Source organism: Manduca sexta, unplaced genomic scaffold, assembly GCF_014839805.1.
Source record: "Manduca sexta isolate Smith_Timp_Sample1 unplaced genomic scaffold, JHU_Msex_v1.0 HiC_scaffold_827, whole genome shotgun sequence".
In the NCBI taxonomy this organism is placed as follows: domain Eukaryota; kingdom Metazoa; phylum Arthropoda; class Insecta; order Lepidoptera; family Sphingidae; genus Manduca; species Manduca sexta.
The window spans coordinates 1-13,249 of record NW_023595658.1 but is presented as its reverse complement, the minus strand read 5'-3'; the positions used below and the strand labels follow the sequence as shown (position 1 = coordinate 13,249).

At 31.7% G+C, this 13,249-nt stretch overlaps 2 protein-coding genes and 1 pseudogene across 2 annotated transcripts; 1 reads left to right on the top strand and 2 right to left on the bottom strand.

Annotated features, from left to right (window-relative positions):
* Positions 1 to 3: 3 nt before the first annotated feature.
* LOC119193635 lies at positions 4 to 5,251 on the bottom strand (annotated as a pseudogene).
* Positions 5,252 to 5,371: 120 nt separating this feature from the next.
* LOC119193636 (THAP domain-containing protein 1-like) lies at positions 5,372 to 8,835 on the top strand. The gene is made up of 3 exons (XM_037447272.1): positions 5,372 to 5,933; positions 7,980 to 8,148; positions 8,448 to 8,835. The coding sequence occupies exons 1-3, from the start codon at positions 5,863 to 5,865 to the stop codon at positions 8,742 to 8,744; spliced, it is 537 nt and encodes a 178-aa protein (XP_037303169.1). The 5' UTR covers positions 5,372 to 5,862; the 3' UTR covers positions 8,745 to 8,835.
* Positions 8,836 to 9,362: 527 nt separating this feature from the next.
* On the bottom strand, positions 9,363 to 13,242 carry LOC115448217 (UPF0415 protein C7orf25 homolog; the record flags this gene model as incomplete). Its single annotated transcript, XM_037447273.1, has 7 exons — positions 9,363 to 10,327; positions 10,647 to 10,789; positions 11,161 to 11,295; positions 11,527 to 11,738; positions 12,242 to 12,402; positions 12,498 to 12,634; positions 13,098 to 13,242. Coding segments are annotated over 7 exons (1,017 nt in total), but the record flags the coding sequence as incomplete, so codon positions are not given.
* Positions 13,243 to 13,249: the final 7 nt, after the last annotated feature.

The window sequence follows — 13,249 nt, the reverse complement described above, 5'->3', positions numbered from 1 at the left end:
TTTTTTCGTACTCACTTTACGAATACCGTTGTTTATACCTAAAACCTGCAAAATGTTCCATTGTCAAAGAACCTCTTGGGAAGTGGGACGGCGTCATCATGGCGTTGTCAAAGCCGCAGAGCTGCAGTCAATTTCGGTCAGCGAACAAAACCAGGAACTACAATACCGCATACAAGAACATCATCCTGAGCGCTCATACAAAGAACATTTTCTCTTATTTACAGAGGTACTATAGAGTTCTGTTTTTAAATTACCTTAAGTCTTTTAAATGTAATATTAATAACAAATTTTAGTTTGATACAAAATAATTACCTTAGCAACATCTTTTGATGAATTAAAGTTAAAATGATACCCGCACAGTTTAAATGCCTTCTTTTGCAGAATTTCCTGCGAATTTCTTACATCAATCAAAAGTCTAGACGTGAGATCTTTATCCACCGTGATACCGTGATGCTCGCAGTTGGCGAGAATCTTTGAAACTTGAATTTCGATATCTGAAGATGGGATTAGATGAAATTAATGCGAGTTCACGCCACTTTCAAAGTAGGCTATAAAGAATCAAGAACGAACCAATTTTGCTGAAGATGATTACGCAAATATTGTTTTGTTGGTCTGCAATCATTCCCACCGACCATCCTTTTTACACATGTCCAAATACATCTAAGTTCCTGAATTTCTTTTGTCATTGTCTATCTTTGCATTGTGGATAAGTCTATTTTGCAGTATAAGTAAAAAAAGGTAAGTATGCCTATTGTAAGTTATTTTAGTAATGAACGCATTAAACAAAATAGATACTTTTACGCAATACGCTATTTGGTATCTTTTATCGCTATCTATTAACCACTCAGAAGCGAAATATCCACCAAGAGCACCGTACCTTAAAATTTTTTTTAGTGAAATTTCAACGTAACTTCGTAACCACGATGACAACTTTTCTTAAATACAGAAATATCACTTCAAGTCCTGCAAGTCAAAGTAAAAATACATTGGTTCAAAATAAACAGCTATGCCTTGTATGGCACATGGGTTTAAGTCTTCTAGATGAGGTTTGAAGTTCAATATGCTTCTCCCTATAATTTCATTTGACGGTAAAACAGAACTTTTAACATTTAAATAAATCGATGCTCTTTTAAGATTTTCAATCACATGTATATTATCGTAAATATCATTTTCTTTTAATAAAAAGCAATTTAATTTATATGTACTTATCCCTATAGTATATTTCTTTGATTTTTCAAAATTTGTAACTATTTTAAATAATGGACATTTCATTCTTCTCACTGTTTGTAATCTATCAGTTTTCTTCTTCTTTGAAACTGGTTGAGTAGTGTTTTTAGATTTTGGGTGGACGTTTAAAAGGGCTTTTAAAATGATTTTCTTTTACAGTTAAATTTATGTCCTGTGTCTCTATTACTTCGATATCATCAGACACGTTTAAACATTTATTGGTTTCTTTATTTTCATCGTCATCTTCTTCATAAACTAATTTAATATCTTCATCATCGTCAACTGGGACTAACGTAGATTTAAAAGCGTTAAGAATGGATTCAGAATTAATAACTTCCAAATCCAAAGCAATTTGATGGTTGATAGGTAAATTGTTTTTATTATCAAGCAATTTACTAGGAATTAAATCTATTGGCAGACTATCGTTGAAAATGCTAGAAGTATCGCCATCGGAGGAAAACAAACTCACATCTTTGGTAGACGTACTCTTAGATGGGGTTATTTTGTCGGTACTATCGACCTGATTCTCAGAAGCTTCAGTTTTATCATCTGTCTCACCGAAACTTATATTCGGCGAAAACATTGTATTCGGGTACGTAGTTTTGTAATATTTTCAAAGCCCGCCTCAGTAAGGTTTAAAGAATCCCATATAATATCATCTTTTTTTGGAACATTGGCTTTACTATCACAGTTTCTAATATTTTCAAGGGTAGGAGTACATTTCATTTCAATATTTCATTATTTAAATTCTCAAGTACATTTTTGTCTTTTGGAGGCTTGTGTTCAAGTAGGGAATAATTATTCGGATTTTCCAATAGGGTGTTTAGAGGAACCACAAAGTACTTCATTAACATTATTGCTTTGACTAGATTTGTTTGGCAAAATATTTGATTCTTCATTTTCTATAATTGAACAATTTCTATAAACTTTGGGAATCATTTTATCATCTGATTTTTCCTCATTCAGTTCATTTATTTCATTTACACCTAGCGGAATTTGTGTACAATTTATTTCATTAGTCCACTTAATATTGCTAACACCAATTTCTTTTTCTAAATAATTTCTAGCTTCAACAATAAGGTTTAAAGCGGCTTCCTTTGCAGTCATTCCACAATAACCAGTCACCCAGATGTTTTTTATTTTGTTACGTTTTTTTACTTCACTATCGTCATCACCTCTCTCTTTCTCGCTTTCAAACGGAACAGATTTAAGTAATACATTTTCAATTACATTTATATCAGCTAAAGCAATACTAGAGATTGTTTCATAGCCCGCATCAAATAAGGTACGCGCCCTTTTGCCGTTTAAAGACGGCAGCCCCATCAACTCGAGTAATTCAGAGTGAATACCGAAATGTAAACGGTCCTGAAATTGTGATATTAACATTTCCATGTTTTTCCAACCCAATTGCCGACAAAAAGCTGTCACCATACCTACAACAAAGCACTACTGAATTTAAAAAAAATAAGTATATAAATTGAATACAGGGGAAAGAGATCATTAAAACTTTGATGTTTGAAGAATAGATATTAATACAATATCAGTATCAGTACAAATTTACCTGCAAAAGTAGCTGCTGCCTGCTGAAGACTTTGTAAAAATCCTCGAGCACATTGAAATTTTACTGCAACCTCAGATAGTGGTACTTCATTCACTAGATCTTGTAAAGCCAAGGCTGTGTAAAATCTAAAATATATTGTTTTGATATTTAATTGATAACAGTATACACAACATATTTAGAGTTTTATCAATATTAGAAGACAATACTTGAGTATAATATTTTTGATACATCCATATGCAAAGCTGCAAATATAAATTACCTTTTATGTATGTTTAATTTATTTTGATCACTCTTGATTTTATTGCCTCCTCTTAAATTACGTATAATAAAACTCTCCTGTACTCCCACCAGCTCTCCCACCCTTTTCATAGCTTTTGTCAAAGATTCCCACAATGTCAACAAGTGCAACCAATCAATATTACTCCATTGGCTGCTGACACTGTACGGAGTCACTAAGTAAATTAAATGAAGATCTGTTTCTAGCACTAGACACTGTCGGCCGGGCCTTTTGTAGCTCACAAAACAGTGACAGACCATCATTCGGTGCCATTGATGATGAAAGGCAGGCTTTACCCAAAGGTGTTGCAACATAATGTTTTACATCCTCTTCATCCTGACATCTTATCAGTTCAAAGTTTATCAATTCATCCAGAGTGTTTTCAAGAAGAAAATTCTTTGATGAGGTAGCATCCTGCTGGTTGTATAATAAAGTACATTTGGCATATAGATCTAATTCCTCTTTTGTGCAAACCACTTGACTTGCTATCATCTCTAGAACCGCTCTCATAAATTTATCTTCACTTTCTATACAACTCCTCACGGGTTCTAATTCACCTGTCATCAAATCAAACCCAATTTGCTTCTCTGCCTCACTACAGACAAGTATACTTTCACCTTTTGTGTCCTTGCCCATTCTACCAGCTCTACCAACCATTTGTTTATAACTCAGTATGTTAATAGGTTGCCTTTGAAAAACTGGTGACCTGATTATTACCTTTCTGGCAGGTAAATTGACACCAGAACTCAATGTTGATGTAGCAACTAAAACTCTTATCGCCCCAGATTTAAAACCACCTTCAATAATATCTCTTTCATCAAATGTCAGTCCAGCATGATGATATGCAACTCAAATGATATTGTTCTTTTTAAAAAATCATCTAATCCTACCGGACAGTTCTTAAGTTGTTCCAGCACTTCTGTAATGCATTCTACACTTAATTGCTTTCTCAATATACAACCCATTTCACCGCCCGCACATCCAAGTTTATTAAATGATGATGATATAGTTTGTGCTAAGTTTTCACATCTATTCTTGGTCAAGCAAAAGATAAGAATGGAACAACCTTCCTTGATTGTATCTAAGCAAATGTTTAATACATTATCATTTTCAACACACAAATTATTAAAACTGTTAACAACATTAATAACATTCCTGTCCTTATCATAATATTTGTTGCCTACTAAACAGAACTCATCTAGAGGAATAGGTCTATAATCAGTAACAAATAACTCTGCACCCAACCATTGGGCCAATAACTCCAAATTCGGTAGAGTAGCAGACATGCCAACAATCTGAGTTTGAAAATCTGACTTGGAAGTTATATATTTAATTTTAGTAAGTAACAGTTCTAATATGTATCCTCTATGAGAATCTCCAAGCAGGTGTAACTCATCAACAATAATTGCACCCAGCTCTGATATACTACCTTCATCTAAAAGTTTATTTATCAAGCTGTTAGCTTTCTCTATAGTACAAATAGCTAGGTGGACTGCCTGAAAACCGCCTGGTGGAGCTTGGGAGCCCATGAAACCCTCAACTCTTATTCCACAACTGGACAATATATCTTGCAAATAAAACATTTTTTCTCTAACTATAGACACAAAGGGTAAGATAATAATAACCTTTTTTCGCCGTTCAAGTATAGTTTTTATTGTGAGTATTTCAGCAACTAAAGTTTTTCCCGCAGATGTAGGAGCGGAGTACACCAAGTTACATCCATCTAATAGCACTTTTGAATTGCTTAAACAGGATACTTGCCAGTCAAACATCTCTGTTATGCCTCTTTCTTCATATTTTCTTGTTATTTCAAGGGGCAGTCCCCAGTCTTGCAACTTTTTACTCATTATTTTGGAATTTTTCGGTGTTCCAATATTGCTACAGTTGGAGTTATCCATTGTTTTATTTCGCAATGATGTATTGATTTTGTCACATAGTGATATTTTACTTGATCTTGAACCAGATAAAATATGGTTTTCCTCAGAAACATAATCTTTAACGATATTCAATGAATTGTGTAAAGAAAATGAAGTATCGAAACAATTATTTAAAAAGGTTACATGTTCAGCCAATAGTTGTGAATCTAATATTTCATTATTCAGCTGTGCCATTGTTAAAATCAAATCAAATTAAATTCATTATCATTTTACAAATAAAACTAAATCACAAGCAATAAAACAAAATAAACGAATGATTGTTTTTCAAAGTCAAAAATAACTGTCAAATCAGAGACAAATAAACTTGTCAAATATTCGCTGACCAAAAAATATAAAAATAAACCATGGAGTTAATATGTACCTGGAGAGCTTACTACGTTTGACATTAATACTGAAAAGATATTTTATGCTTATAATGTAAAGTTCATTTTGCATTAGCAATAGATGTAAGGCAAAAACGGTCTCGAAAGAGAATCACTTTTTGGTAGCCGTGTCCCTCTCGCACATGTTGCCAACGTTCATTACCTTCTAAATTAATAATATTAATGGCAGTATTAGTACATAAATAAAAAAATCTATATTAGACTACAGTAATAAAAAATAAAATAAAATAATATTGTCTGCTTAAATCCTTAGATCCTATACTTTATTATGTTACAAATTTAATAAATGGAATTATTATAGCAGTCGTATAGTAGAAGTTATTGTAGTTTACGTTTCGGCAACACCGTGAACTGAAAAAATGAATGAATTCTATTGAACAAAATGGCGTTTGTTTACATTTGTGGTTTGATGATAAAGAAGGATTGAATAACTTTTAAGCTAGCTTTTTTTTATATCGTAGAAGTTACTGCGTAATTATGGTGAATACTTGTGTTGTAAGAGGTTGTAAGCAAGAATCCTATCCAGGTTGTGAAATATCCTTTCATAGGTAAGTTTTATTGATAAATTGTGAATAGTGTAACCATATTTTTTATATAGTGGGATAAGATTATCCTATTATCTTTGTTTATATAATGTTTGATATGAGACGTAAAGGGTAAAAAAAATAAAATTTTGCAATGTCTGTATAAGAATCGTCACGTGATGAATTTATTACACTAAAATATGTCAGCTCAATGATTTTTTTGTACTTAACAAAGAGAATATAATCACTACGTTTTAAGAGACAGGACTTAATACAAAGAAATAAAATCGAATTTACATGGCGTATCAATACCAATATCACGGAAAAATACGTCAGGAACGTCAAATAATAATACTACCAACTGAACAAAATACATAGTAGTGAGCACTTTTATCGATATCGATAAATTCTACTGGGTGGGAATCGACGCTAATGCTATTTTGATAAAATTCATATAATGTATTTTCGAGTCCACATTATCAATCCATCTCACAATATACAGTGAACATTTTAGCACTATAATTACAAGGGTGGACTAAAATGAGGACTCGAAATAAAATGAAAAGCTTTCACATGTTGAATAATAATTGTATTTTAAAATAAAATCCTTTATTCACCATGTAGGCGAATATAGTTGCACTTATGATAGGTCAAGGTACAATGAGAATATTTAATTATAAAGTCAAAGGATGGTGACACTTCTTTGTCGCACTTCTCTTGAAAGATATTATCATTTGTGCAATAATTGTTTATAAAAACATGGCACGGAAATTCAAACATTTCATCAGGAAGTGGATCAGCTTCAAAATTTTTCGATGGTATGGCTGAGTTTCTAAGGCGATTGTTCTTTTTATTAAAATCTTTGTTATTAAAGTGAGAACCATACACATATTTCAAAGTATGCAGCTTTTCTATGGGAACATATATCAAATCTTCTTTTCCCACAATCTGAACTCACTTTCGGCATCTGGAAATATTTTTAATTGTAAATAAATTTCTTATTATATTATATTTAAGCCTAAAATCATAAACAGTGACCAGGCACATTGATTGCTCAACGCATTTTTAAGTACACACACACACAGACACACACACACACACACACACACACACACACACACACACACACAGACACACAGACACGACTTTAGTATTTTTTGTCCTGATGATCAGTCATCATCTTACTAATATTATAAAGCGTGTGCATGCAATTGTATGTTTATTATTCGTACCCGCAAAAATCTAAAATGATTGCGATTAAACTTGGTATGTAGATAGTTAGAATTACTACTTTTTATCACTATGTTCCCACAGAATCTGGACCTAAATGGGTGAAACCACGGAGGGCAAATTGATTAATAAATTTAAACAGGTATCGATAATCATAACAACATCACTAGTAACATAATGGTAATTAGAAAATGAGAATTTTTATTATTTCTAAGCTACTTTATTTGCGCGATGACTAAAAACATCTAATTAATGCTTACCTGACCTCATCCAATGGAAATTTCGCCATAAACATTCTGCTTTTGTGATTTAATCGACTGGCTCGATCTCCACAAATTTCACACGTAATGAAACGTTTTTGGTGGCATGTCTTTAAAACGTATTCACTTACACCAAAAAAAACACTTTTGGTATATTTTTACTTGTTTGAATAACAAATAATACAAACATAAATCAATAAACACAAATGTATTCCAAAACGTCAGGAAGTAAACAAACAATAATAATGGCGGTGAGGAATAGAAAGAGAAACTGTACTGAGAGAGAGAGATAGCAGTATCCGCCATTAAATGCCATGTCAATTCCATACAAAAGATTTTTTGTTCCTTGTTGCGCTAGGCTGGTACTTAACAGCAAACTGTCACTTCAACTTATCGGCCCATTCATGCTATAGACAAATATATAGCATTGCTATGCCATCTAAAGATGCAAATGCAGTAAACACCATATTTATTAATAAATTAACATTTGCTGTCTGAATTAATTTCTCACAAAGTGTAAAAAACCATGCATCATTACTAGTTATTATATTATAGTCTAAATTGCGCGTTCTTTTTTCAGGATTCCAGTTAATAAAGAGTGGAGGGCCTTGTGGGTTGATGCCATGAACCTTGACACTAATGTGACAAAAACTGCATGTGTTTGTAGCTTACATTTTACTGATGATGCGTATTTAACAGTAGCTAAGAATAAGTCAAAGCCACAAGCAGTTCCTTCAGTATTGCCTAAGGTAGTATTTTGTGTTAACATACATATATTGTAAACCAAAACTTTGATATATTATAAATCTAATATGTTGCGAATGCATAAGTTACTGTCCTGTACATCATACAATTTAGCTCAAGGGATGTCTCATGTTTCTATGCATTTTATATTATGAATCTTAAGTTAATCTTAGTCAAATTCATATAACCGAATGCTTATAATTTTGTTATATCCATTTGTCAAACCTTATATCATAATTTGTACAACCTTCTCAAGAAAATAGTACGTAATATTTTTCCATATCTAAAGTTTGTTATGTTACAGATAGTTCCAGAAAGCAAAAAATTTACAGTTCTGCGTATTCAAAAGTTGAAAGGAGGATCTTTTGTACATACTTCATATTCTAGTCATATCACAGTAGTAGGAACTTCTTATGAACGAAGAGGACCTTCTAGTAAACGGGATGATGTAGAAATGTCTGGTGAACCGCCCAATAAAAAAAACAAAATGGAAGAATCAAGCAATAAATATTATATATTGGTTACCCATTGTGTTTTATTTCCTACAATGTTGGTTACAGATTTAGAAATCTTTAAATCTCAAATTTTATCGCATTTATAATTAAAACGGTAAGTGTAATCTATACAACAATAAATAATTTTGTCCTATATTTTAATGTCTCATTGTCACCATATTAGACAAGGACACAGCTACCAAAAGTATTCTCTTTCGAAACCGTTTTTCCGGCATCAGTCAGCTCTCCAGGTGTACGTAGTACATATTACCTCCATGAAATAAACACAGCTGTTGCAAGTCTATGGGTAACCATAGAATCTCAGATAAATTCAAAAACCATACATATTTACACTCATACGCAGCATTGAAACTACATTATTTCCATATAAAATACATATTATATTTAGAACGTTCTTTGATCCAAGCTTTTTACTATCTACAAATGGATTTTGGGAAAAAAAATCCACGATGGATGAAAAAGATTTCATAACTTTATATGTAGTCGTTAACCCTATTACTGTGAATACCCTTTGAGTTAAAATATTAAATTACATTTTAATAACATAAGTATCTGAATGTAGAAATAGGTATTTACACGTAGAAACTGCCAAGCCGTTTTGGGTGAAAAATGCACAGCGGAACTTTTGTGCCAGCAAAGGTTTTATGAATGTGGGCGAAGCCACAAACTTCACCTAGTTGTAACAAACTTTTAGAATTAAAACATTATAAAACACATAATATATTTATTTATTCGTTTATCACATTTGAGGACGTGGAGCACACAGCCACAGTTAATTCAAGTCGTGGTTTGCTAACATTTATAAAAAATAAAATCTGCATGCCTATTTCATTACAAAACTACCACGCTGTACGATAGGCGAGCGGTTGTTGCACAGATGCACTCAAAAATAACGAAGTGGTATGAAATAGACTTTCACGCTGATGCCTGAAGTGACACAAATCATAAATTAATTTTCCCCTGATAGTTCAAAGATGCAGTCTTATAATGAAAGTATTTAATCTTGTTGAACAAAAACTTTCCTATTGGTTCATTGATTCTTTGTTCTTCTCTTTGCATATATTTTGAAACATCACATAACGAATTCACTCTATACTATTTTTTTCACCATGATGCAGGTCAAAATGAATGTGGCGACCAGCGCTGGGATTGCCCGAAAAAACCGATAGTGATGAGAGCACTCGTCTAGTAACTAAGCAATTAGGTTTAATTACATTTATTGCATCCATTACATAACTCCCTATTTTATGCTAAATAATAAAGCGATGTATCACATTAAGAATAAAATTTTAACATTTGTATGTAAAATAGCATGACAATTTTTTTATTAGTTTAAAATTGCTAAAGCACACTGAAACCTGAATCAAGTCAGTCACCCATATATAAAAAAAAAATAATAACATTATGCTGAATACAAATAAGTAAAATTTCCACATAATAAAAGCCAATAAATATGAATAATTATAAATAATCCTAAGAAATAAATTACAGGTCATATACATTGAGAAATAAAAATATCATGATTTTACAATTAAGTACTTTCATGTATACTTGTGTATATTGAGATTAATTGAATTGGGGCATATCATAATTCAATTTTTTTGGCAGTACTCTCCTTGCCTTCGGTAAGAGCTCTTGATTCATGAATAAATGCTGCATATGTTACACCCTGAAATAAAAATGTCACTTAATTCATATACCAGAAACATGAGACAGGGAAGATAGACTTCCCAAAATTATAGAATACTGGTTGACCCGACAGACAATGTCCTGTCAACTATGAATTTGCAGCATGCATTCTGTCAATTGTTGAAATTTACTTTTCGTAAGTTTTCTAAAGTTCCACTCAACTTCTTTAATTTTTTCTTTCATAAGATCCTTCTGACTATAACAAACACAAAAAAAAAGTGAAATCGGTCCAGCCGTTCACATGTGATGGCGTTACCAAGGGAAATAAGGATTCATTTTTATATATATATAGATAATACCTGTTGAAGAGAAGACCTCAAAAATCCCTCATTGGCAGAAACAGTAAGAGCTTTTATTCTGTGGCCAAAATTAAAAATTATTTTAGACCTCAACCGGACATGACCTCTCACTTTAAGATTATGTCTAGGGTAATCATCATCACCTGAAAAAGTATATAAACAGTATCATGAATTCATTCATTTTTTAAAATAAATTGGTATATATGTTTTTTTAGATTCAATTGTGATACATTTAATCATGGTAATTTTGAAAGTTGTAACATGACGCTTATAGCAATAAACAATCTCAGTGCCATCTTCATACAGTATAGATTTTAGTGTGAAACTAAGAAATATTATCTGCAAACATAATAGTATTGCTTTTGAGATTCAAATGGAACCATGTTGAGTGTTTGGCTATAACCAAAGATTTAAAATATAGATAATAATATTATTTATTGTGTAGAGCTTAGGTGATTGTGTTTGACTCTTGCTAACAATATTACTGACTTGTAAATACCCTAATAACATTTACCTCCATAATCATCAGGAAATACTTCCACCATTTTCTTTAATTCTTCTGTTCTAACCTTTTCCATTGGTCCGCCCAATGTATTTACTATCTTCTCAAAGTCGTCCCATGCCGTTCTGCAGCATACTAAGGATTTTCCTGAAAATAACAGATATATTGTTAAATAACCCCTTTGATAAACCAAAAATTTTATTATTCCAAGAGCCTATAAATAAGTAATGAGAGTATGGTATTAGAGGCAAAGATGTAAGCAGCCCAATACATGTATATTTTGACTTAATTAATATCCTGGTCAACAAGCAACCAAGTTACCTAATGCTTTAACACTATTCTCTACCTATAGTTTGCTAAAAAAAGTCAATAATTCACCTTCAAATAATCTTTCCAAAACAGGTTTAACTGGTCTCTCAGCTTCCCAAGCACATTGCTGTGTTAGTACCTCTTGTATAAATACATAATTGCAGTGTCCATTTGTCATATTACTAACATAAGCCATCATTGCAGTAACATCTAGATTTAATGTGTCAATCTTAGGATGTTCTTCCATACACTGTGAGACTTGTTCTAACGATGATTGTTGACTAAAAATGAAAAATAAATTACACAAAACTTTTATAAATTTCATTAATAATAACTTTAAAAGGTACCACTAAGCATTACAAAGTAAGATGAAATTATCCAAGATATACTTTTGTGATATTTATATTAAATAAGCTTTTTTTTTATGCAATCTATAGTATCTTATTAGTTATTTTTTCCACTGCCAAGGGGCAAAATTTTGTAAAAAGAAATTGAGATAAGGTATTAATATTGTCATGGTTTCTAATTTATATTCAATTAAATATTCATGGTTTAGGGCAAACCCTCTAGAACCAGTTACAGAAAAAAATAAGAAAATATCTGATTATGTGTGCCTACAGCAACAATGATTATTTGAAAAAATAGATAATCCACAATATTTGGAAAATGGTGATAATTTTTTAAAGGCAATTTTTGAATGTCTGGTAAAGCACCCTTCAAATCATCTTCCCCTTAAGTTTACCATTTATGGGACAAACTGTATATTTAATTAAGTCATATTTACTTGCACAGAGATTCTTCATCGCTAGACTCAGAACTCCATGAATCATCACAATCTTCAATATATACAGAGTTTGGTAAAATTTCACCTTTTACAATAATACCAATAGCTTTTAATTTGTTTGCTAAGTTTTCTTCTATACCACTCATAAATTCAAATATCACCTGGAATAAAATGTGAGTATTGAAGATAATTATCGCATTATTAATGGAATATGTTATATGTCATAATATGTAATACAAATATGTGAAAACCATACCTTTGGAGGTTGGTACATACATGGATAAAGCTTTGCACATTCCAAATAATCCTCAGCTTGATCCAAAATAGAACGAGCACCATATGATGCCTTCCCTGCACTAAGTGCAGATAATGATTTAGGATTTCTTGCTATCACTGTAATAATTACATAAGATTTTTTATTAAAAGATCTTATCTATTTTACTAAATTAGGATTCCAAAGCATTTTTATAATGGAATTGGTTATGCTGTTATACTTTTACTGAAACCCAGAATCCTGTAGTTTTTATTGCTAACAGGCTATTGCAAGACAACTTGTATTTATAAATTGTTCATGTAGATATATTTTATCAGAACTCTTGTTATAAAAGTAGTAAGTATTAAAAGGTGGTAATGATTTTTATTAAACTGCCAAAATTAATGTAAATTTATAGAATTTTCATAACTATTCACTAAAAGAAATTGCAGAAAAGTTGGATTTCCAAAAAAATGTCTAAGCCAACACGATTTATCAATAAACACAAGGTTGAAATGATCGTTGGTCCAAAGCCCATGATTGAAATTGAGACGTTTTTGTTTTTAAATAACTAACTATATCATTTAAAAAAAAAAGCAATACCTTTAGTCCATATTTTGCCTTGTTCGCTTATTATGTCTATGAGTAACTTATTGGTTTCGTTAATGTGAAATATTTTGCATACGGCAAGGACGCCAGGTCGCTTCGAGCACTCAACCATCGCCCCGAGATGTCGAAGATTGGAACATGCTAAT